We start from the raw sequence: 27,532 nt of genomic DNA on the forward strand, positions 1-27,532 counted from the left end.
ACTTTGGTACAGACGGTCAGTCTCTGAAGTAAAATTAAACCAATAGGATGTGTAGCATACAGTTTAAAGTCAATGGGAAAAAATGTTCAGGTATTTTTGTGAATTATATCGCATATGATAACGTCTTGATGAATTAAAAGGAATTAATTAGGAAGATAAACCATGTAGCGATACGTAATACATATTTTTAGTTTTTACCATGTTTCTAAGGAGGTTTCTGCCAGGCGCGGTCCGAAGGGGACATGACCCCTCCCAAAATATAAGGTAAAATTGAAAATAAAATAAAACCCAGAACCGTCCGAAGGCGCAGATAAAAAAAATTGTGTAGTGACTACTGAGTACTGAGTGCCCCCCCCAAAATTTCAGGCTGCGACCGCGCCTGGTTTCTGCTAAACTTTTTCCTGAGACTCTACAGAACTCTACAAAACTTTAAAATAGTTAAGATTTACATATTTAGCTTAATTTCAAGAGCTCGGGTGTACATTTTTTTAATATAAGTACTTATAACATAAAATATGTTACCGGCAATTTCGTTGCGTGAAATTTAGTTTACTTATCGGCTATCGCATATTTTTACTGGCCGTACATATTTTTTTTTGAAATATAAACTTTCTTTTCTGAAAAATTCTAAGTAAAAACTTCCATACTTAGCAAATAATCGATTGTTTTTAGTGGTTTTAAAAATCTGAAGGGATCAAATAGTCTAAGCGATAAGTTGAGAATGGCGAAATATAGAGATAAGGGTCCTAAAAATACGTGCGATAGCTTATTAGATTCGGGAAGACGTCTAGAAAAATGTATCGGAAGCGTGTACTAGCACACAAAAAATTGCAAAAGTTATAAGCAAATTAGGTTGCAAAAAAAAGGTATAACTTTTTTTGTTAAAAACTCCGAAACTATTAACATTTAAGAAATTAAAAAAAAAGATTCTTTAAGAGGAGGTTTCCTTAAAAAAACCCTCGACTCCCGGAATAGGCATGATGACTATTTTTTTTTCTAATCGTTAAGTAATTGAAAGACACTTAAAAAATAGAAACATCGTTGAAAGAATGACTGTGATAGCTTAAAAATTCAGCAAGATATGACAATTCAAATGTTATCTCATAGAAAAGACCTGCCCGAAACGCTCCATACAAAGTGCTACGAAAGTATGACGTCTCACGTCAGTCTATCGTAGTTTGTACGCATCGGGAGACAACTTTGTTTGACAGGTATATAAAATATTGCGTTTATGAAAGTGGTTTCATAACAAAATTTGCTTTTAATTGCATAAGTTATCGAATTATATACAAATATTAAGAAATTTAATTGAAAAAAAATTCGACTTGAATATCCAACTTTGAAGGCGCTTAACAAAAAAAAAATACAAATGCTATCAAGCTGAAATTTTGGGAACACTTATTTTTTACCGTGATTTCTTTATTTTATTAACAAAATTCGCTAATCTTTGACCTTGTCATCATCCCTATTCTATCTCTAGTATTTATTATTTTAATTTACCGCTGAAAGTAGGCCTCCGCGCGGCATTTTTAGGTAGCGCGCGCCATAGAATTAGAACGTATTTAGGTAGTATTTTGATATCGTTGGCGCGCGCGGCTTCAAAACCGAGCATGTCACACAAATTATTATTTTAAGGCAAGTATTAAATATTAATTTAAAAAACTTATGGCGTATTCCGAACACTTCAAAGGAACTACTTCGGAATAAGAATTATTGCCGAAATTAACTTATCTGAAGCTTTCAGCAACCGTTTAAATTATTCCGAAATAAAATTATCTGCTTATTCCGTCTTAAAAGGCCGGCAACGCACCTGTTCTGATGTTGCGAGTATCCATGGGTGACGGTAGTTACTTCCCATCAGGTGACCTATTTGTTCGTTTGCTTTTCTACGTAAAAAAGTATCTTCATTCATTAATCGATTCAGCGGCAGGTTGGAAGAGGTACGGTAACAAACAGTTTTGGACTTAGGCAAACTTTATGTGTTTGCTTGTCCTTAAACATATTAGACCGTACTAGGGAATGCAAATCTCGCGAGATTGGGGCTCAAGCGAGATCCCGCGAGTTTATGAATGCAATACCGCGAGATCTCGTCAATTTCGAGATCTCGCGAGATTAGCAGTTTGGTGGATTTTTTCTGCAAATAAGTAATCACAATATTTGAATAAATTACGAAAAAAAGGAATAAATATTATAAGTTTTATAAGATTAACATTTATTTTCACGAATTTTTTCAATAGAATTTTATGCATCAAACATTGTTCATTTGTCTATAATTTTTAAGTAAGTAGTAAACTTTGACATACGTATCTACTATCTATCAAATAACAAATGAAAGAAATAACCAGTCTTCTCTTCTAATGTGCGCTTTTATAATTTTGGACGTGGCGGTAATATCGTGGACGTCCGCGGTAAAACGATAACATAGGGAAGAAAAATGTGTGGAGATATATGGAGACGCTTTTAAACCATCGACGATAACTTTTTAACGTGCACGATAGAGAACATCACGACGTCTACACTTCTGAACCGCACAAAACGTCCGCGGTGCGTAAAATCAAAAGGGCATTTAACGTACCCAACGTTTTATCGTGGAAGCCGGCGTCCACGATAACGTGACGTCCAGAATTATAAAAGCGCACATTATGAAACTCAAATCTTTTAGTAATAAAACAGTTATTTTACAAAGAGAAGTCAAAATTCAGGACCTAGTTGAAAATCACAGTGCACAGTTGCTTATAGGCCAGCACCTTTTTGTTTTTATTCCGTGATCGCAACTCCGTCCGTGTCAGTCCGCGCTTCGAATAAGACGTTTTTATGCAATTGCAATCTCGTCAAACTCGCGAGATCTCGCCCTTTTTTTGTCCGAGGTCAATCTCGCTAAAAATGGCCGAGATCTCGCGAGAACGAGATTGCATTCCCTAGACCGTACATTAAGGTTGGGTTGCACCAACTAACAATAGTTAGTTGGTGCAACCCAACCTTACATAGTTACAGTTAATAGTTATAGTCAAATATTACTATTACGTGTATTAACTGTAACTTTAACTGTAACTTTAACTATAACTACAGTGCAAAATGTCAAATCTTTGGTTAAAGTTAAGTATGGCGTCCAAGGGCGCCATATTTACCCTCCGCTCATACGTATATCTGAACTATGTTTTACAATATACACCTAAATTATTTAAAAAAAAAATTACAACCGACTTCCAAGGTAAAACAATAATAACATCCTTATAATATGAACTAAAAAGTATCAAATAATTTTTCCTATCTAATAGTGCCTTTTTCCGTATTCGGCTAAAACTCAACTATTTCTGTACTCAATCTTCATCTTTTTGAAGTCGGTAAGTACCAGAAAGCTGAATCTTCAGTTTGCCAGAATCGTGTTACTTAATAACGCCATCTGCAGGTCGTTAAAACAATTAGTTGCTTACAAATAGTATTATTATTCGCCCATAGAGTCATATTTTTCAGTTTATCGATTATCAATAAAACACGAATAAAAAGACATTTTCTGAAAATGATTCCTAGCTAGATCGATTTATCGCCCCCGAAACCCCTATATATTAAATTTCATGAAATTTTTCGAGATATATATAAGTATATACAAGAATTGCTCGTTTAAAGATATAAGATAGCACTTATTTAAAGGGGCAGTTGTAAATTGCAGTTTTGGTAAGTTAAAAATTATAAATGGCACGTGTAATAACTAGTTTAGCAGTTAAAACTTTAAAACTAATATATATTATATACCTCATTGTTGATAATATTATATTTTATTATTATTATAATAAAATATAATAAAATCGGCCAAGTGCAAGTCGAACACGCCCATGGAGGGTTCCGTACCGTTATAAAGCGAAAGTAAGACGGTCGCCGGCTGTTGCTGCAGCACGCTCGCTGCGCTCGCTCGGCTCCCTCTGTGTTGTGGTCTAAGTTCTAATCTAACCTAACCTACACTTGGACTTTCTGGATTGTTTGTTTTTGTTTTGGTGGGGGGCTGCGCCCCCCGAACCCCCCCTTTCTACGATATCCTTGGTAAAGTAGGCCTTCTGTTAAGTCGTTACCGAACCGCTCATTCCATCATTCTTATCTCTCATTCAGTTATTGGACTGCCCAATTATTTTTTTATTACTGTCCATGTTTTACAGTCGCAATAATAACTGCTCAATATTTTTTTAAACTGATCATAATAACATCTCAAATATTTAAATAACCGCTCAAAAAATTATTTCCCATATTATAATAAACGTAATTATCCTAAAACGTATATAAACTAACTATTAAAATTTTATCAGAACTTTTGTTCTTTTATGTACTTAATAGAACAAAAGTTCTGATAAAATTTTAATAGTCTAATTCAGAAACTCCACAGAATATACATTTGTACAAGCTACTCTAATTTAACGAAATTATAAATAGTTTCTTTTAAACACATTAACTTATAAGTAAGTAGGGAATTCATGAAAGGCCGTTAGCAACTTGTAGTCGTTTGATAGGTTTTATATTTCCTTCTAGTTCGTGATATTTGTGAATATACAATATACGTATATACATAATAATGGAAAGTTGACCTGGTGCTGCAGCATCACCTGGTAATCAATAGGATATCCAACTCCTCGCCAACTAAGAGCAGAGGTTTCGTGTTTGGGCTCATTTTAATTGTGACAACCAGTAAGAAGTAGATAAAGTATAAACAGTAAATATTTACATGCTGCTGCTGCAGCATCACCTGGATTCTATAATCTATAGGAACCGAGCTTCGTATGAACCCAAAGTGGAGGTTTCATGTTTGGGCTCATTTTAACGGCCTCATCGAAAAGGATATTGATAGATGGTAATCATGAGAATATGATTCTGTTGATAGGAATTATTCTGCACTATAACCAACACAAGTTTAAAAAGTATGAAATAAAATTAAATTAAGAAATTTAAAAAAACCCCCGCCAAAACAACTTTAAAAAGTAATGAAATAATATTTACTGCCTTTAAGTTCAAATGATTCCTAATTTGTGTAAAGTAATAATTATTTGAGTCCATAATGTTTAGTTAGTAGATGTTTAGTTTCACTTAACAAGTTTAAGGATCAATTCACAGCGATCTGAATCGAGATAGGTAATCAGCGACTTGGCGGTTGTAGATTGTAGTTTACTTGGCGGTCCCCCGACACACCTGCACCGTGACAACAATTATGGACTAAAATAATTATTACTTTACACAAGTTAGGAATCATTTGAACTTAAAGGCAGTAAATATTATTTCATTACTTTTTAAAGTTGTTTTGGCGGGGGTTTTTTTAAATTTCTTAATTTACTTAATTTTATTCCGGTTATAGTTAAGGTTAAAGTTAAAGTTAGTTGGTGCAATCCAGTCTTATTGTACTAATGAACGCTAAACGCAATGCATAAGGTTGGAATTAGGTTGTTTTCCAGAATAGTAGGTAAATAATATCTCGGCAATTTCGCGCAGTTTGAATTACTTTGTATCGAAGTGAGACATGCATGTTACTTTATCGAAGCAGCTTACTTCTCAGAAGTAATGTCAAATGTGTGCCTTACGCTCTGGAGTTAAGGCTGAATTTGTTATGTTTAATTTTGGTGACATTTGTGACCCTGACGTGGTAATGATGATGATGAATGTAATTTGCAGAGTAGCATATGCTTTCAGTTCTTAAAACAGCGCCTAAGCCCCCAAACTTGTATTTATAAGGAATCCGGAGTTCTGTTAGTATCTTCGGAACCATAGTATACCTTGGTGCAAAATCTTGCGTTTTGGTAGCATATGCTTAGGATGCTTCTTATAAAACCAAAATCAACATATGTTTCCATATAAATTTCGAGGAGTTCCCTCAATTACTCATGGATCCCTTCATCAGGTCACCACTTTTGTGAACATGGTACCAAATTGGAGTGAAACCTAATACAACAAAACAAAAATTTTGATAGCATAAAACATAAATTTATCTGGCGGAGTCTAAAAGAGCAAGGAGTGGAGGAATGAGAAAAAAGACAAAAGTAACAAACATAATAGCACGCATAGATCCTTTGAAAATGTAGTTGGACCGGAAATTATTTTAGTGGAGTAAGCAAGTAACCTTATGGTATCCATGAGGAGACACCAGAAGACAGGGACGTCCGAAGACAAGATGGAGTGACGATATCCACTTAACTCTAGGACCATAACTGACCAGAGCGGACGACCGAGCTCATCGGAGAGAGCTGGAGGAGGCCTATGCCAAGAGGCACACCGAAATGCGAGATATAATCTAACTTAAGAAAGTTACTAATCTAACCAAAATGTAAAACATATATTTCGGAATAAAAGGGCTTATTAATATATTATTATTAATCAATAAAACCTGGTTGACTACTGAACCCTAAAATGGAACTCCAACAAGCTGATATTTTGTATATTGATAGGTTAATAGTTATATAATAATTTTAGAGTAACATTGGACTACAAATAGAACAATCCATATTTTAGTCAAAGTATGAAATCCTTTCTATTTCTATTAACTATCTACCACTTCCAAGATTTTTCGTAGAAATGTTGTTCGTTAATTAAAACGTTTGATAAATCAAAATGAAGCTATTCACAAAAAATTGCTTGATAGTAATTTAAAAAAAAATGTTCTAGGCCTAGTAGGTACTACTAGGTCTAAAATCTATTAATATCTGTTAAGTATAAGGTTACAGGTAGTAACAATTTTGGGTTTCTTTGCTTGGTATAATTACCTGTTTGCACAAGTGGTCTTCACGAAACTTCACCAGGCGAAATCTTATACAAATATGGTTATTGGTTTTATTTATTCTTTGCATTGTTGTTATAATTAAAGTTTTCATAATAAAAGTGCGTAACGTCTCAACTCTCAGGGTCACAGATGTGATACTACAGACTACAGTAATGGCCAATGGGTTAAAACAAATTAAAGCATAACATTACGATCATCTTGATAACAGCTGCACAGTCACTATGGCGATCATGCCTTCCCATCCTGGTCAAACGCTTTTTTCTTAGTGCTTACAACCCCGGCGGATTGGGGACATCGTCAAGAGTATCTAATTAAAGACTTTTCAGTTTTCAGGCGCCTACTAAACCCCATGTCGCTCCAATCCTCGCCTAAAAGTTTCGGGAATAGACCGTTGAAAGTTGAAACATGAGGATTGCTCTGATGCCAGGAATCAGGATGCTCCACTTTTTACGACAACAATTTTAAACCCACATTTGTACTAGATGCTAGGGCCTGTAGGACAATATTTTTACTAATTACATGCCTTCGGATTTCCGAATACGGAAAACGAATTCGGAAATAAGTAGCATACGGAAATCGCATACGGAAAACGTACGTTTGCGGTCTGCCTAAGAGATAAATATCTTTGTTGCGTATTTCCGTTTGCGTTTACGTATGTATGCGGCCCGCCTTAACTCCGAATAAATTACGACAAGAGATTATCGGTCTTACTACAAAAGATTAAAACTTTAAACACCTGTTGAACAGTTGATTAGAGAAAAATTCAGTACAAAATGGTCTCAAAACAACTGTTCAACAGATAAGTTTTTTGTGGTAAGACCGTTAGAATTTACTATCCTAAGGGCCTGTTTCACCACTTTCTGATAAAGTGCCGAATAGGCTATTCACAGCTTTTTTGACAGATTCTCTATGGAGAATCTTTCATAGAGTATGCTCTATCTGTCAAGTCAAGTGGTGGATAGCCCATTCGGCACTTGTCAGGAAATGGTGAAACAGGCCCTTAGAGATTTGTTTTGAATAAATTTTCATTTCCAGCGAACGCGTCGTTGTACCGGGAGACGACGTTGTACGCGTACCTTCGGTACACGCTCGGCCTGCCCGGCACCAAGGCCATGTGCAAGCAGGGCGTCTGCGGCTCCTGCATCGTCACCGTCAAAGTCAGGAGACACACCACGGAAACCGTGCAGACTTTTACTGTCAATTCTGTGAGTTAATGACCAACGCTTTTTTAAGGTAGACACTAGACCTTCAGAACTCCTAAAGTAACCACGGCCGTAACTCTATAGCTAGTTGCTAGTCATTCTTTAGAACAAATCTTTATTTTCATTTAAAAAATGTTTTATTACGCTATACAGGGCCCGATCTAAGGGGGGGCGAGCCGAGCATTTGCCCAGAGCGGCAGAAATGAGGGGCGGCGATATTGACTTATTCCTATCTTCCAACCATTCACCACTTAACTTTGAGAATTTTACCAGCTAACCTACCTTAAGTCTGCTAGTGGAAATATTTGAGTATTTTACTTAAATATTTCTCCCATTTTCCCCCAACAAATATGTTTCCTGTATATGTAAAGGGCGGCGAAAATGATCTTTGTCTTGAGCGGCTAAATGGCTAGATCGGGTCCTGACGCTAAAGAGGTCAATACACTGGAAAATTATTGTAAATTGGCTTGGATATGAGATATCTTGGGATATGAGCGTAAAAGACAAAAAAAGAGAAAAAAAGACAACGAATTGAGTATTTATGTAGATTAGGGGTTTTCAAACTTATTTTGTTTACAGCCCACTTTGAGAAAATAAATCATTTTTTTGGGAAATCACAAATTGGGAAAGACTGCTGCACAGTAAGGGAGATCGCAGACGACAGACTAGCTGTCCTTTTAACATGAACAGCTAGTTCTAGTCTGTGTGTGGGGGGGGGGGGGGGATATAGAATACTCAATACCGTACTATGTTTTAGTGCCTAGTCCTGGTGTTCTCTTGCCACAACTGGGAGATCACTACAGTTGAGGGGATTGGCAACAGGCGCGAAGGATATGACGTCATACAGCAGCGAATAGCCGCGCTCAACGGCACGCAGTGTGGCTACTGCACCCCGGGCTGGGTCAACCAGCTGAACGTGTGAGTATATAGTGCCTGAGTGTGTGCGCAACACGTGGCGCAACGGCTATGAAGTCGTATAGCGGATAGCCGCGCTCAACGGCACGCAGTGTGGCTACTGCACCCCGGGCTGGGTGAACCAACTGAACGTGTGAGTATATAGTGCCCGAGTGTGTGCGCAACACGCAGGGGAGAGGATAGCCGCGCTCAACGGCACGCGACATACTTATGTATGTTAATAAATGCGACGGAAGAAATATCTCAACTGACAAAAATCAGGCACGAGACTTAAATATTAGTAACTACAGACTGCTGTTATATGACGCGTGAACTCAATTTTTTTTTGTTTCTGATTCTCAGATACCGCGACAAAAACATGACAATGGCAGAACTGGAGATGGGTTTCGCTGGTAACACCTGCAGGTGTACCGGCTACAGGCCAATATTGGACACCATCAAGACTTTCGCTGTTGACACCAGCGCTGACCTCTGCCAGAAGATAAGAGACATAGAAGATGTCCAAGAATTCAAGTGCAAGAAGGACTGCCAGAGAAAATGCTCTACAGCAAGCGGAAGTAGCGACTGGAGTGTCGTGGAAGACCTAAGCTTGAACGATGATACTGAAATGATAACTTTGGATTTTGGAAACGGTTACTTTGTGAAGGTTTTTGATGTAAACCAAATATTTAGTGCCATAGAAAAATATAATACTAATTATATTCTGATCGATGGTGATACAAGTAAAGGTAACTTTAGAAATCTATTTCATACTACGAGTACCCTAATTATAGTACTTTATTGCAACATTAATGCAAGTCCTAACAACAGATTAGAATTATTGGTTTTGACTTTTGATAGGAAAACGGACTGAAGCGATCAAATAACGACGTTATTTATTATGTTGCATTAAAATATGTAGTGCTGTGGTAGTCACTGAAGTTTAGGTATAATACTAAAACAGTCTTCTCAAAAATGAATAGTCTAGACAAAAAAAATATAATAATAACTTAAATGTTTTAGGAGTATTCCAAGACTTTGAATATCCACCTCTGGTGGTTGATATCAGCGATGTCGCGTCTCTAAAGAAGTATTCATTTGATCAGAACCTCGTGCTAGGAGCTAACATTTCTCTAGAAGATTGCATACAGATATTCAAAAACGTTTCTAATACCGACGAGTTTAAATATTTAGTAGAATTTGCCAGTCATTTGCAGCTGGTAGCGAATTATCCTGTCAGAAGTGTAAGTATAAATTGTATCTAAGTAATGTAACTAGAATTAGGAGAGCCAAGGCCGGCACAATACCAACCTGCCTTTGAGTGCTTCGCAGAAAGCAAGCTAGAATGACGCTCACGTATTGATTACTTGAGCGAGGATTCCGCAGGCCCAAGAAAGGATTTCAATCCATAAGTGCTCAAAACTAGCAGGTTTTTGACTGCAATCGCTAACGAGCAAGCGTTTTGCTAACGATTTTTGATGGGTATTTAATTATGTTTTCAGATCGGATCCCTAGCTGGCAACTTCATGATAAAGTACACCAAAAACTCTTATCAGTCAGATCTGTTTTTGCTGTTCGAATCCGTTGGGGCTACGATAGAAATTCGTAAGTAGAATCTGTTAAGCTAAAGCCACAGAATAGATAATAATAGTACAAGCTAAAGCTGACCGGCCTTTAACTTGAAGTCCGCACAGTATATAGTAAAAATTGAAAATTCATGGAGGAGTAGGAGGTTATCAATTCGTAGGAAATTATAATAATAATAATAATAATAAAACATTTATTCAACACACATTCACACCACACTAAACTTAAATACATAAAAATATATTTAACATTAAAAAACAAAGTAAGTACCTAAACTACAAACACAAAAAGAAAAATAATAATAATAAGGACATAAAAACTAAAATTTACCTTGCTACACTATCGCTAGGTCGTAGTAGTGAAAGGCAGTGCGATGCGAATATACCGTCGAAAGGGATTCTACTCAGGCTATGATCACGGTACAGGTTATAGTCCTGCACCGTGATCCCTGGTCCTGGTATTCTGTGGATCCTGAGTAGTTGTCAAGCGACTGACAGACAACAAGCAGTACCTATTAGAAATAAATAAGTAAATAAATACAATAATTACATATAATAATGCGCAAAATATTAATAATATAAAATGAATTAAATGAAATAACATTGAGATTTAGTATATGCGAAAGTGTTTAATACAAATACAAATACAAATACAAATATTTATTGGCCAAAAAACAAAAATTAACATAATATGCGATAGTGGATCCCCACACTAGGCGATGCCTGTCCTGTGGGGACGAGACGAAGTTACGATAATTACATAATTTTATGTTTTTTTTGAGCTATGATGTCCACTAAACTTTTTAATACTCTGTTATTTATGCCGTCAAGTCCATGGGAGCTAGAGTTATTTAGATTTCGGATTAAGCTCTTAACCTCAATTTGGTTTGTCGGTGAGATAAAGAACGAGTTAGTCGTTGCAAATATTCTATTTTGTGGTATAGCTGATGTTCTGCTTGTTTTTGTAGATATAGAGTGTGCAAGTGTCTGACCTATTGAAGCAAAATAAGCGTTGCATTCATTTAGGGATTCTCTTACAGAATTTTTAATTTTTGTTAATTCAGGTTGAGACCGGGAAAAGTCGTTTGAGCAGCGGTGAGAAATTTTGTTGATGGAATTCCAAAGTTTTCTAGGGCAATCTTTATTTTTATAAAGCTCTGTTTTTTCATATGCAGTTTTAACTTTTCGGATCAATGAGTTGTAAAAATTACGGTACCGAGTAAAGATAAGTCTTTTTATATCGTCCTGGGGAGATTTTTTTGAGTCGGCGTGAAGTTTATCTTTTTGTTTGGAGCATCGAACCAATCCAGGTGTCATCCAGGGCTGAATTATAAATTTGGGTGACTAAGCGTAATTTTACGTGAGTTTTTTGAAACTAGTTCCGAAAGAGTAGAGGTAAACTTGTCGGCAATGTCGTTTACAGATCCTTCACTGGTTATTGTATCCCAATTTAATTGTGCCGCTTCCAATTTTAAATTATTGTAATCGATTTTAGTTACCATTCTGTTGACTTTAGTACGTTTAGTTAGCTTGGCGTATGTACCTAACATAATAAAGTCGTGGTCAGTTAGTGCTGCAGAACATATAACTGATTCTGAGTGATTTTGAGCAGATACAAAAATATGGTCTATTAAGGAAGTGCCATGCGTAGGATGATCAATTGCTGAGACCAGACCAAATTCCGCAAGTAAATTTAAGTAAGATGATGCATGTTCATCTATGGTATTTAAAATGTTAATATTTAAGTCACCTGCGACTAGCAGTCCCGTGTTAGGTGAAAGAGCGCTTAGAGTGCGTTCTAAGGAAGTTAAAAATATACTAGGACTATGAAATGAAGGTGAGCGGTAAATGCCGAGCGCTGTAATTACGTTGGGGATTTCTATTACTAAAGCGTTTGCCTCTTCAGTGTCTGGTTCGTAAACGTTTGGGGACCATTTGTTATTGACGAAGGCAACCACACCTCCCGATCTATTTATAAATTTATTAGTGTGAAAAGAACTATATCCGCTTAGATGTTTCACTGTTGGTAACTGACGTAGCCAACATTCACTTAAAATTATTATATCAAATTTGATATTGAGTCTGGCAAGGATTACAACGAAGCTATCAAAATTACGTTCTATGCTTCGAATATTTACATGAAGCAGCTTGAAACCATATTTATTAATTATTTTGCCACAGCTTTCAGGAAAGGGAATATTGTGGCAATCCACTCTAAAGGATTTGTCTATGTTTGATAATAGGTCAAGCGACTGAGCCATTAAGCTTAGCATTTAAGGCAGATTTATTAATTATCTTATTATCAACAGTATGGTAACGTGGATTGCAGCAATATGACGTATGTGAGTTCTCTAAGCTGGGCTGGTTATGAGTCATGTTTGAGTGTATAAAAGTCGTGTAAGAATGGATGTGTTGCTTGATAGTGTAAGTTATTTTGGTACAAAAAAAGTTTTGGGGTACAATAATTTCATTTACGAGATAAATCTTCAATAGGCTGAACAAGTTAACTATGAAAAAGAAAGTAGGAAGTGATTTTTTACAGAAAAACCGGCTAAGAGATTTCGGTATCAACCTTTTTTTCATTTTCAAGCTTAAGCAAGATTTCTGCAGAGGTGACTTGGATAGGGCGAGAGTTTTCCATCTTTCTGATATATATAAAACCTCTTCGCACCCAGCAGTATTTGAATTTATGTTCGCGTGTCCAATTACGAGAGATCCGAAATAATTGCCGGTTTGAGCTTGTAAGCCTTTCGTTTACAAAAACTTTTCTGCTTGGCCCGCTATTAATTATATCTTGACTGTCAAGAGTGCGGCGACTTTTAGCATTCTTCAAAAATTCCACTCGTTTCATGCGACGTGTAAATGTGATCACTAAGGGACGTGGTTGGTTTTGGTCTCTTGCACTACCGTCAGCGTTAGATCGGGTACCAACTCGCGACACATGATCAATGTCCAGCTCATCGAGAGTGACTCCTATTTTGCTAGCGACAGTTTTCACTACATGGTATGGGTTCTCATTTGTAGTTTCAGAGAGGCCCAATATTTCCAGGTCGGATCCAAGGGCCATCTGCTCTCGCTCATTTATTTTCTGTTCTAAGTCCGATATTCGAGCTTTAAGAGATATATTTTCAACTCGTTGCTGTTCTAATTCCTTTATTTTGACGTCCTTTATATAAATAATAAAAAAAAAATATGCAATTAAACAATAAAATATCGAGTGGCCGATTAATTATAATAATAATTTATATTTTAGCTTCACCGGTGACTGGTGAGATTTAAACAAAGGGTGGCGGGCGATGACGAGGGGAGTGCGAGGGTGTGCGGCGCCAGACTGGCGGTAAACACCTACGTACTATAATACACTATACAGGCGCGCGCGCCGCACCGCTGGCGGTTGGCCTCACACCGGCGTTACATTGACTAAAGCAATGACAATGTTATAAACGTGATTTACACTTATGCAAAATACATGTTGATACCACAACTTTTTCATTACCTACAACGAAAATATTTTTTTCCAACTTCAGGGGACAGCAGCGGAACAACAGTTTCTATGCCTCTAACCAAGTTCCTGAGTTACGACATGACCAAAAAACTGATCACTAGTTTCATGCTGCCTCCTCTCAGCACCTCGCATGTCTTTAGGAGCGTCAAGGTAACAGAAAGACATACATTTTTTTTTAATTTGCTAGATTTTGCCCGCAACATTGTTGTGTAACAATTTGTGTATAGGGTAAATTATTCCGAGATGAATACTTTCTTACGTCTATTCCCGGGACTAAATCTTCATATCAAATTTCATCTAAATCAGTTCTGACTTCTGTGGTTCACAGACAGACAGACACACTTTCCCAATTATAATATCAGTAAATGTATTAGTAACTAGTTGTGTATAGTAACTCCGAACCATACTTTCAGATAATGCCACGAAGTCAAAATGCTCTAGCCATAGTAAACGCGGCATTTAATTTCAAATTTAACGGCAACAATGTCGAGAATGCGACTATAGTGTACGGCAACATATCTGGGACTTTCAACCACCCAAGTAGAACCGAGCAATACTTGGCAGGTAAAAATGTCTTCAACAATACTGCCCTACAAGAAGCCATCGCGATACTTGACAAGGAGATTGTACCAGACGATGAGCCGCCTGAAGTATCGCCGAAATACAGAAAGAAGTTGGCGATTGGACTGTTCTACAAGGTATGGTTGTCACTTGTCACATTAAACTAATGATTTTTTATTCTCAAATCGGGAAAGTTTCTAACTTTTGCAGACATAACGTATCGATGCTGATGAAGATTTAAAATTTTTCCCCGATACCTACCATCACTATGCAACTGAAACTCTAGACTACTTGACAATGACTTATATAGATTGCATCCCCACAACAGGTGTTTATGAGACAATGTTAAGTATCTACTATGTAGATACAGTGCACATACACTACAACGCTTAGCGCTAAAGCCAGGCATGATTTCTGACTCCCTCTTTTAGTCAATATTAGAATTAAAAAAAAAGATCGAAGACTGCAATCTGCATGCTTTTGCTACGATGTATTAGTGGTTTTTTTTCATTATTTTGGTTGGTTTTTTTTTTATAAAATTTTATTGTACTATAATTCCGTGTATAGGAAGTTATTTTTTGAATTACCAAATCAATATCGAAGGTAATCCTCAATTTCATTTCAGTACATCCTCGGCATTTACCCGCACGCCGATTTACCGTCAAAATACAAATCAGGCGGCACCCAAATATACCGTCCAGTGTCGAAGGGTACCCAGAGTTTCCAGACAAATCCCACTTTGTACCCTCTGAACGAAGCGGTACCCAAGTACGAAGCCATCATACAGAGCTCTGGGGAAGCGCGCTACGTGAACGACATTCCTCCGATGAAGAACGAAGTGTTTGCGGCATTCGTTCTGTCCACGGTCTTCAACGGAACTGTCAGTGAAGTCGATGGTTCGGAGGTTTTGGTACCTAATTATGATTTCTATAATAACTCCCTTTATACTATATTCTATTCGAATAGAATACAATAGAAAATGTATTATTTGTAGACCTTAAAATTAACTTTACCATCACAACGAAAAATATTATGTCCAAATTAGCCGGTTTAACTTCTAACTTTTGTAACAGAGATGCATATTTTTTTACCCACTGGATAAATATTTAAACTCAATTTTTGCAGTTTTTATATGCTTCAAAGCTTGCTCTACCTGAAAGAAGTTTCTAATTTCTTTGTCGCTGGCTCCAATCTAAAGATGCCAGTGGCTTATACTATTCAGAAAATATTTATACCGATTTTGGTGTAGGTTGATAGGTTCTAATGCTGAGATTTGTCCTTGTGAGCATGATTGTTATGGACAACATTTAAATAGTCCAACAAAGCCAAAGGGCACATTTAGCCACATAAAAAGCAATAAACTACAAATTGCCTGAAATGTTCGGTCCCTATCGTGTCAAGATCTTGCCTTGAATAAGGACAAATGACACTATGATGTAGCAATTTAGAAAAACACATGCTATTAGGTCCGCTACTCGTACTTATTGCTCTCTTTATGTATTCACTTATGCAGTAAACAATAAAATATAAAGTACTACCTAGCTGTTGCCCGCGACTTCGTCCGCGTGGACTTCAGTTTATAGCGCGCGGTGTCAACAAACTTGCTGTCAAATGCTTTTTAAAACCCTGGTACCCCTTAAATCAAAATACCTAAAAAGTAGCCTATGTCCTTTCTCAGGCTTAAGACTATCTGTGTACAAAATTTCATTACAATCGGTTCAGTAGTTTTGGCGTGAAAGCGAGACAGACAGACAGACAGAGATACTTTCGCATTTATAATATTAGTATAGATAGTTTACCATTTTGGATTTTAAATAAATTTTTCAAGCCATTTAGTTGTTTTGAAGAAATTGTTTCATTGGCAGAAGACGAACCAATTACCAACGTAATTTGGTCGGGTTATGAGTTGTGTTGATATCGCCTAGGTATCATGCCCACCAAATTACGTAAATCTATCTGTGATTACTGATTAAATTTCCTTGACATTCCAGGAAAGTTAGCTTAAACATTCGCTGATCCAATTCAATTCTTTACTAAGGTATTTAATTAAGGTCTCTCTCTTTCATTTTAGCAAATTCCGGGCGTTATAGCCGTGTACTCGGCAAAAGATATCCCAGGTAAAAACTCCTTCGCAATGCCTGGATACCAGCTAGAGACTGAAGACGAGCAAATATTAGCCGAAACCGTCCAATACTACGGTCAACCGGTCGCCATAGTCGTAGCAGACAACGAAATACTAGCAGTCAACTGCGTTAAGAAAGTTAAAGTGACTTACACTAATGTGAGAAAAGGGCAACCTGTGCTCCAAATTACGCAAGCAACAAAGGACGCTAATAGATATCTAGCGGGTGACTCCATAGTGGCGACGAAAAAAGGTGACAATATTACGAAGATCGTCAAGGGTACCTTTGCTACTGGAGCTCAGTACCATTATTATATGGAGCCATTATCCTGTGTGGTAATCCCAGTAGACCAGGGGCTACAGGTGTATGATACGACTCAATGGATGGACCTCACGCAAACCGTTGTAGCGAATTGTTTGAAGATGAAGGAGAGCGAGTAAGTACTTTATATTTTTTATCAAATACAACAGTTTTTTGAGATTTGAGGAAAGTAAAGGTGCTACACGGGACAATTTGTCATTTCGATCGATCGTCAAGAAAATCGTCCAATCGATCTTTTGAACGTAAAATCGTTTGCGATATTGCTACACACGTACAATTTGTCGTTCGAATTTAACATCGAGGAGATAAATCGTTACGATAATTGTCCCGTATATGGCCACCTTATGGAAGAATGTGTGAATATCGGTTTTCTTGTAATTTGCGATGCGTAAAACTTACATAAATTGGTTTTAAACGTTTGAAGAAAATACTTCAAAACTAAGTATAAATAAGTAGCAGAGTAAAAATTTGTGTGTAATAATATCACATGTTAACAAAGCTAAGTATAGAGATAACTACGAGAATCTCAGATTAATGACCACATTATTCAAGGCGAGAATGACCTCGTATTACAAGTTTTTGTACAAACCAAATTGACTAACAAATAAATTACAGTCAATTTATAATAAGTAATTTAGCACTTCAACAAAAACGAGTATTATGCAATTATTACGAATAAAACAAAAACTAAGAGTATCAAGCTGTCGAAGTACGCACAATGGGCTTTTCCACACGACACGACGTATTTTTTTCGCACTGACGACGCGCGTTTCTGATGCGCTCGTCTTCTGCGCCTTTTGGCAGCTTTATAGCTGAACGAATTTTAAACTTTATAGTTTAAAATTCGTTGCGTTGGCTGAACGTTCAACTTGAGTTTGTATCGATACAAACGAGCGTAAGAAAAAGTCGTGTGGAAGGGCACTTAGGTAATATGGATGAACATTAGCTTAACTCAAAGTGTATGTTACCCTTCAAGGGCGTCGCCAAGGGGGGGCAGGGCCCCTCCCTGCCCCCCCTAGGGATTCTAAAAAAGTTGCCAAATATTATGCAAACAACGACCACTATATTTTATTGCCTGAAATAAAGCATTATTATTATTATTATTATATTAAAATCTGGTAATAGATGTAAGGCTCGTAGTACAAGTGAAAAGCTTCATGTGCTGTCGACTTTACCTACAATTCATACCTACTTTTCTTATTTATAGAGAATGAGAAAAGTATGAACTAGAGTTCATACTACATACATAGTACATAGTAGGTAAAGTCAACTTGCCTCCCCCCCTGCGCCATCGGCTGGCGACGCCCTTGTTACTCTTCATTCTAAAGTCCATCTATTTGTCTCTTTACTATTAAAGCAGAGTTGTACTCTCAGCGCTTCCGAAAAGATTTTGTATACAGGGTGCAATTAAACTTTCCGGCCAAATTTCGATATATTGATCCTTGCTAAAATAAAAATACACGTATTTTTTCTTTCATAATCACTCATTACTAAAATGTTGAGAAATAGCTTCTGAAAGTTATCCTAACAATTATGGACGCTCTAGTGTGACCATCCTGCAACAATTATAACCGGGGGGTCCTGGGGGACCCCCCCCCCCCCTTATCTACGCCCATGGTATAATTAATTATGTAACAGTACTAGTACCTATTATCCACCAAGTTGTGTTTCAACATAAGAATCGCTTAGCAGCACCATTGATTTATGTGCATGTACTTACTTATTTATATTATATCTACTTATATTCCATAATATTATTAAAAGTTGTCTAATGCCTTTGTGAACTCTCATCATTTTATGTGTTTTGTATATTTCATTAATTCATTCATGTTTTACAGCATCCATGTAGCAGTAAGCCGTTTGGGTGGTGGTTTTGGTGGTAAAATCAGCCGCAACTGCGAAGTGGCGGCAGCGTGTGCGTTGGTCGCCAAGTTGCTGAACGTGCCGTGCCGGATGGTGCTGCCGCTGAATACCAACCTCACCATAGCAGGCAGGAGGCTGCCTTGTAATACTGACTATGAGGTAAGTGGAAGATGTAAAGGTACTTTTAGTCCTTAAATATTACTGACCTTGTCTAATTTATTGAAAACAAAAAAAGTATCAGAGCTTGGTCATAAATATGGAGTGTAGATGGAGGAGAACTACTTATCTTTGTATGTAAAAAGTGTCCGCTGAAATGCGTTAAATTAGGGTGGCGCTACAGTAGCAACAGGGTTAATTTTAAATCATTTAGCAGCTTTTATTTCAGCTATTTCAGGTTATATTTTTCAAAATATATTGGTATTAACCCAGTAATTCTGTGACTCGGCTATTCGGCTAACTTCAATTTATATTTTGTCACCAACGGCTACATTCATTCCATACCCTTTGCTGCAGCTAGCGCCACTCTTGGAGGATTTTTCAACTGTTATTTACTGCGTACAGCTGGACACTTTTTCAAATATCCCCCATATAAGATAGTTCTCCTCCATCTACCCTCCATAGTCATAAATCATAATACATTCGCTATTTTCGGTGTGAATTTTTTTGTTCGCTATTTTCAATAAGTAGCGAAGTTTATTTTCGATGCGAAGTTTTTTGTTCGTTATTTTCGATAGCGAAGTTGTCTTCGCTTCGCATTTTAGATGCGAAGTTTTTTTGTTCGTTATTTTCGATAGCGAAGTTTATTTTCGATGCGAAGTTTTTTGTTCGCTATTTTCGATGCGAAATTTTTGTATTCGCTATTTTCGATAGCGAAGCTTGTTTTCCATGCGAAAATTTTGTATTCGCTATTTTCGATCACGTAGTTAGATATAAAAATCTAGTTATAAAAAATGTATGGGATTTAAGTTTTGACGTAGGCTCAAGTAGCGTTACATCGCAAGCTCCCCGACACTTTAGCGATGTGTCGATGTGAATCTTCTACATTTTGACGAGTAACGATTTCTTTAAATAGCGGCGCGGTAACGCTCTCATTATCATAAAATTATTTACAATATTTGCGGAGTAGCCGCCAGACCGCGTGTTCGCGCGGACGCATATAAGTCCAGTCTTATAAAGGTTTAAGCCTTCCCGCACACAGGTGCGTTATTATCGGTCGATAAAAAACGCATGCGTTATTGCGATATATGTTTTCAGTACATTTTGTATTAGGATGATCATGTAGTTACACACTGCTGCGATAGTAACGCCGCAATGGAAGTATATCGCAATAACGCAATTTTCCTGCATACCTGCCTCCGTAGACTAGTGGCAAAACGCTTACGCTAACGTTAACGCTAGCGCTACAAAATGTATGGATTTGACATTAGTATTCGCTAGCGAAGCGATGACTTATGTCAAATCGCATACATTTTGTAGCGCTAGCGTTAGCGTTAGCGTTAGCGCTTTGCCACTTGTCTACAGGCCCAGAGAGAGATGGTATAATTATAGTGCCATGGCGGCGCGGCGCTCTCTTGTAAGAAATATCGGACGATAAAAACGCAGCTGTGTACATGGGATCGGGACGCATTATCGCAATAACGCATGCGTTTTTATCGTCCGATAATAACGCGCCTGTGTGCTTTATCGCACACATTATCGCAAATCGCAATACCTACATGAACGATCCTTCATCGCTTCACAGGTAGGAGTAGATGATGATGGTAAAATCCAATACTTGAACGCGAAGATTGTTGAAGACGACGGTTGCACCCACAACGAAAATATTCTCTCGTTCACAATGAGCGGCTTCCCCAACTGCTATGATAAAGACTATATCAATCTGTCCACTGGGGCTGTGACCACCGATCTACCTTCGAATACGTATGCTAGAGCACCAGGTAAGTTGGTCTTTGCTTGAACAAAATAACTCTTAAATCAGCTTAAAAATTTGATAGAAATGGCCTACGCAGTTTTCAGTGGCAGATAATTGAAATTGAAACTAAAATTACAGGAACCATGGAAGGCATCGCCAGCATAGAACAAATAATGGAGCACATAGCTTTCGCAGTCCAAAAGGACCCAACAGACGTGCGGCTCATCAACATGAGGAAAGAGGATAACGACCTCCCCGACATGATAGCTACGTGGAAGAAGGAAACGGACTACGAGAGCAGACAAGAAGACATCAAGAAGTTTAATCGCGAGAACAGATGGAAGAAGAAGGCGATAAAACTCAGCGTTATGGCGTTCCCTGTCGAGTATTATGGGAACTACTCCGCCATGGTGTCGATTTACAGAGGCGATGGAACCGTCACTGTGACAACTGGTGGCATCGAAATGGGCCAGGGAGTCAACACGAAGGTGGCTCAAGTTGTCGCTCACCAGCTAAGTATACCCTTGAGCTACGTGACGGTATTAGCTTCGTTCTCCTTCGTGGCTGCTAACAACGTTTTCTCCGGATCCAGTATCGTCAGCGAAAGTGTCTGCTACTCGGCTATAAAATGCTGTGGTACTCTTCTGGAGAGGTTGAAGGCAATAAGGGAGTTGTTGAAGAAGGAAGGCAAGGAGAATCCGACTTGGCACGAGCTGATTACCAAAGCCGGGGAGGAGGAGATAGACTTGACAGCGACGTACATGATGAATGAGAAGGAACCTGACCTCCAGAGCTACCCGGCGTTCGCGGTGGTCGTCATTGAGGTGACCTTGGACGTCCTGACCGGGAAGTTTCAGATAGACAGAGTGGATATACTGGAGGACGTTGGTTTGAGCGCGAACCCTAATGTGGATATTGGCCAGGTAAGATGCCATTAATCTTTTGTTAAAGACGTATTAACCTTGAATATTTAAAAGCCTGAAAAAGGTTCATACTTTTAAATAGTAACTCCCAGATGTTACATTGCTATTTGCTTAATATTGCTAATACACACTAAGTAGGTACTATAGGGAAGTACCTCTAGATACATTTTTCAACTTGGTTTAAGGAGTTCCTTAATTAGGTAGAGTCCCATAATTGGTAATGGTTGTCCTATTAAAATATAAGGGCACTCGAAGCCTTGACAATCTTTTCATGGTTGGTATAAAAATTTGACATTTATTTTTGTGGTAGTGACAGCACACAAAACAAATAAATATTGATTACTAGCTAATCCGGTGAACTTCGTGTCACCTTAAAACCTTCCCTGGACTTCTACGAATATTTTAAGACTTAAATTAGCCCAATCCGTTCAGCCGTTTTCGAGTTTTAGCGTTACTAACACAATTTAAAATCCATTTTCTACACTACTATTATAAAGAGGAAAGATTTGATTGTTTGTTTGTTTGGCTTCGAAACTAATGGACCGATTTGAAAGATTCTTTTACCATTGGAATCCTACATTAATTCTGCTGAACATAGGCTAAATTTTATTTTGGAAAAAAAATAGGGTTCCGTAAGATATTTGGGATTTTCGGACGCAAGGTGTAAAAAATCAACCAGAAATGTTACTTTTTGCGCGTACGCTGCCTAAACTATAAAAGATAGAACCATAAAATGTTCTAAGTAATTGTAGATCTTTTAAATATCTACAAAACAGTCCGTGACACACTATACCTATCTATGTTGAGTGAGGCACAATAACCATTTTTTTATTAAAAAAATCTTGAAATTTTTTTTGGGACTACATTTAAATGCCTTTATTTTACTCATGGCATTAATTCTTATCAAAATAAATTATTTCATTACTAAGTACAGTTAATGTAGATAATATTTGGTCCTATCCTACATTAATTCTGCTGAACATAGGCTAAATTTTATTTTGGAAAAAAATAGGGTTCCGTAAGATATTTGGGATTTTCGGACGCAAGGTGTAAAAAATCAACCAGAAATGTTACTTTTTTCGCGTACGCTGCCTAAACTATAAAAGATAGAACCATAAAATGTTCTAAGTAATTGTAGATCTTTTAAATATCTACAAAACAGTCCGTGACACACTATACCTATCTATGTTGAGTGAGGCACAATAACCATTTTTTTATTAAAAAAATCTTGAAATTTTTTTTGGGACTACATTTAAATGCCTTTATTTTACTCATGGCATTAATTCTTATCAAAATAAATTATTTCATTACTAAGTACAGTTAATGTAGATAATATTTGGTCTTTGAATGATTAAAATTGGACGTTTGGTTTTAATGTTATGGCGAAATTAAAATATTACGATTTCTGCTGCACGTTGCGAATCGGGCGTCGTCAAGGCGCGCCGCGCGGGTGTGTTCGCCCGGAGAGTCCACGTAAATATTAATTATTATTACCTCGATCATGGGAATCGCAGACACAATAGACAGAAAATGTTTGCCCACCAAGTATGTGCAATGGGACAAGGCTGCTTATTAAATAATTAAAGGACAATTTAATTGTAGCTACCATTATCACCGGCCCAGCAGCTGGTCAACTAGCTCATATACCGAGGATACCGATGATTCCGACTGATCTGCCAATCTCATTTAAACGGCTTCAATTTCCGGTAAAAATATCTTTCGCATTGACTATTAACAAGTCCCAAGGTCAGACTTTCAAATTAGTAGGTATCGATCTACGAAAAGAATGTTTTACCTATGGTCAACTATACGTTGGCCTATCCCGAGTTGGAGCTGCTGATAATCAATTTATTTTGCTGCCACAAAATAAAACAACATCAAATATCGTTTACAGGGAAGCTTTAACCCAATATAAAAATGTGTACCTATAATAATTATAATATAGTAGTTACAGGCTAAATAGTGTAAACCATTTTTATGTTCTGCTTAACATAAAGATTGACTAAGAAATAAAGATTGAAAAAAAATTATTTAAAAATCAATGTCCACCCGTGCGAAGCCGGGGCGGGCCGCTAGTTATACAGTGTGTAACAAAAATAAGTGATAATACTTTAGGGTGTGTACGTGTTCCTTGTAGAGAGTTCACTGTTAAAGTAGCAGCTCTGAAAGACGAAATTTTTTTTTTCACTTTTGTATGGGCAATGGCCCGAGCGTCACGAGTTTCCCCATACAAAAGTAAAAAATTTTTTTGGTATTTCAGCGCTGCTACTTTCACAGTGAACTCTCTACAAGGAACACGTACACACCCTAAAGTATTATCACTTATTTTTGTTACACCCTGTATATATAGATACTAGACGCGACAACGCCCGCGCCAACTCCGTTGCGCCAAAATTCGTTTATCACGTGGGAACCGTACATTTTTCCGCAGCATAAGCTATCCTATATTCTTTCCCGAGATTCAAAGTATCCCGACATTCAACTTCTCTCGATCTCCTGATCTCCCTTGTAGGTCCAATGTCCGGTCTAATCTTTCCCTCCCCTCCCATCGTTCCAACTTCTACTCCTACTCGTTCACTGTTCATGCTGTCAGATTGTGGAACTCGCTTCCTCACACCATCCGTGACAGTCCCACCATTGCTGTTTTTAAAAGACGCTTGAAAGAGCACTACCTTGAATCTCTATCCATTTAAATACCATTATTATATATACATATAGTATTTATTTATTATACTTATAATACTATTTATTATATTTTATTGTATGTTGTAGCTATAGCTTTTGGTTCATATTTTATAATTTATTTATTTTGTCATTCATATAATATTATCTTATCTGTTCATTATTATTATTACTACTATTATTTTATTAGTTTTATTGTAGAAGTACTTGTTTATATTATAATATTACATTCATGATTGTGCACGTCCTATCTGCTATCCTTATCCAATCTCTCTCCGTAGGGCTGCTGGAAGAGATTTCTATTAGAAATAAGCAGATCCTTTGTGTCGTCTTACTGTGTGAATTGTTGTTTTGTTAATATTTCTTGTGCACAATAAATAATTAAAAAAAAAAAAAAAAAAAAAAAGTATCTCCGTACCAAATTTCAGAAAAAAATTGGTTGAGCGGTTTGGACGTGAAGAGCCAGACAGAGAGACAGACAGACACTTTCGCATAAATTATAATATTAGTATGGATATACAAACTGGGATATACACACACTTTTTGGGCCATCCTAATCCCTATATCACGATTATGAAAAAATGCCAGCTTGCTGATTGTAGCGGCATACTGCATAGTGCAACATAAATGAATCAAACCATTCCTCTTCAGCTCTGCAACTATTTTTAGGTGGAAGGCGGCTACATCCAGGGTCTGAGCTACTACACGGTTGAAAAGTTCGTATACGACCAGAAAACGGGCAAACTGCTGACCAACAACGGGCTTAACTACGACGTGTTCCTGTGCAGAGACATACCCGTCGACATGAGAGTGAAGCTGCGATACAACTCTGACAATCCCAAGGGGGTGCTGGGATCTAAAGGTATTGTACTTAAGTCTAGCGTTAGGGAGGGTTATTGCTGATAGTTTGCCAAAATGTGGCAGCTCTTTCATTTATGAGAAGACCCAAAAAGATTTGAAATATAGAGATTGATTGTCTTATAAGAAAGATGATTTCGTGTTTAGATGAGATTAACGCGACCTCTTCGCCTAATTGGAATAGGTGGACTGACGTGTGGCAAAAGAGATTAATCTCAATCAAAAACGATAACCTTGCACACAACCAAAGACCAAGCGTACTCGCATCGTAATAAGATTCATTTTAGCTTAGCATAAAACTACAGGCTTCTCGGGCGGATCTTCTCTATTTTTCATGTTTTTTTAAATATCTTTGGAAATATATATTAAGAAACAAAATTGTTCGGTTAAAGAATTTTTAATATAGATTTACTAACAATTTATTCAAATAAAATGTACAATTATCCTAGTTAACACTTATATTTCGATGAAATAGAGTTTTTTCGGAGGTAAGTTTGTAAATTAATTACAGCCAAAGTATAACGTTTTATTAAAATGTTTATGGTTTAAGGTATTTTAAATATTGTGCTTTATATCTCATATTTTTTAACACTTCGTTATTATATTGGAACTAGGTAAACCGGGAGTCACCGAATAACAATTTGGGGCCTTAAGGCCTGATTTTCGCATTTTGTCATTTCGATCTCAAGATGTCTTTCGCGTGAGTATCGAAGCAACATTTAAGATACCTAATGTCTAAAAATTAAAATCATCAGACGTAGGTATCTATAAAGTATAAACTGTTGCAACTCACTGGGCTGTGAGATCTCAAGGTTCGTATTAGTGCCAATTTTATGTTTTTTATGAGCGTAGTCACTTTAAGTATGTAGTCACTTTAATAATTATTTCCACCGCCCCATGCGAAGTTTACCGGCCCCTATATGGACGCTACCACCCTAGGAGTTAGGACACTGTCGCCCTTAGGCCGCGGATTCGAGGCTGGTATACGTTATCCTAACAAGAGCTCCTGCGTATTGCACATGTACTTGGTAATGACTGAAAAAACTGCCATCTATTTATAGATGGCAGTTTTTTCAGCCATGGTCGCTAAAATCGATGTGGGAATTAGGCATTTTAATTTGTTATTTAGCATATTTTAAATCAATATTATAAATTTCCAGCCGTGGGCGAGATGGGTGTGTGCACGGCGCACAGCATCATTCACGCACTCCGACAATGTATCTACGAGTCCAGGAAGGACTCCGGATACGACGTCACCCAGTGGATCAATATTGGTAAGAACTTGTCCAAAATCCAAATAATATTACAATTTACATAAAATTAGTATATTTTTAAACTACTTTCTCACCTTCTCAAGGAGAAGATTATAAGTAAGTTCGGTCGTATATTAAGTAGTTATAGTTTTTGTAAAATAACTTGTATATCGGAAACAGTGCATGCGTTAAGAAAATATACAGAAAATTTTACCACTCGTTGTTGTTGAATTACGACACTAAGTACAGAAAATTTAAGATAAAAAATAAAAATCATTTTTCTACACCGCTATATTTATTACGTCGTCGTCGTTATTATTTTATACTAACGGTCGCTCGTGGCTCCGCCCGCGTGGATGTAGATTACCGCTGCAAAAAGCCTACCCAGGAACGACTCGGTCAGCATAATGTTTCCCAGGTCAATTCACTCACTCGGACACTACATCGACGACGCACATCATTGTACGCAGGCTGCACACTGCACAGATTGTCTGGACAATGGCGGCCTTAATCATTGCGAGGCCCCGGTTGAAAGTCTTTACGAGGCCCTGGGCGGCAGGTCTTTGCGAGGCCCTTTGTCTTACGAAATACAAGGCCTCTGCAAAAGCGAGGCCCCGGACGATTGCCCTGTTCTCTTTCCCCTAGAGCCGCCACTTCTTATGGGGTTAGTACATACCCAATACATAATAAATAAACATTTTATTTTCTAGATGTTCCCTACACGACTGAATCCATATTGAAGGCGTTAGAAGTGGACATCAAGGAGTTTACTCTATCATGAAATATATTTTTCGTCGAAATTAATGACCACACAGTACTTAAGAAATATTTTGCTTTACCTGCAGTCAGTTCTTCCAGTGTTTTGTTGCATGCAATTTTATAAACGTTTTCTAAGTTAAAAAAAATATGGAATGTTTTCAAATTGTCTTTTATTTATTTCCTTCCTTATTTAGTATAAGCTGCTATGTGAATAAAATGCTGTAATGTTTGGACCGAGTTGGTCGGTGGTCGGTAGTGTCAATACACAAGAATTTAAACAAAATATTGGGGGTAGTCAGGAGTCACAAGAAAATTGGAAAATTTTGTAAACAGAATAAT

The 27,532-nt window shown here is 37.3% G+C and overlaps 1 protein-coding gene across 2 annotated transcripts; it reads left to right on the top strand.

The window, feature by feature from the left end:
* LOC121734804 (indole-3-acetaldehyde oxidase-like) lies at positions 1-27,324 on the top strand. 2 transcript variants are annotated; one of them, XM_042125420.1, is made up of 16 exons: positions 1-90; positions 7,787-7,956; positions 8,711-8,871; positions 9,211-9,596; positions 9,871-10,091; positions 10,350-10,452; positions 13,961-14,088; positions 14,352-14,636; positions 15,125-15,409; positions 16,571-17,058; positions 18,782-18,965; positions 20,548-20,743; positions 20,857-21,641; positions 24,993-25,185; positions 26,342-26,455; positions 27,145-27,324. In XM_042125420.1, exons 1-16 carry the CDS (start codon positions 48-50, stop codon positions 27,213-27,215), a joined length of 3,813 nt encoding a protein of 1,270 aa, XP_041981354.1. In that variant the 5' UTR covers positions 1-47; the 3' UTR covers positions 27,216-27,324. The 2 variants fall into 2 exon arrangements, with proteins under 2 accessions (XP_041981354.1, XP_041981355.1); XM_042125421.1 differs by lacking the exons at positions 1-90; positions 7,787-7,956; positions 8,711-8,871 and adding an exon at positions 8,938-9,001.
* The last annotated feature ends 208 nt before the right edge of the window (positions 27,325-27,532 follow it).

This window comes from Aricia agestis, chromosome 16 (genome assembly GCF_905147365.1).
Source record: "Aricia agestis chromosome 16, ilAriAges1.1, whole genome shotgun sequence".
In the NCBI taxonomy this organism is placed as follows: Eukaryota; Metazoa; Arthropoda; class Insecta; order Lepidoptera; family Lycaenidae; genus Aricia; species Aricia agestis.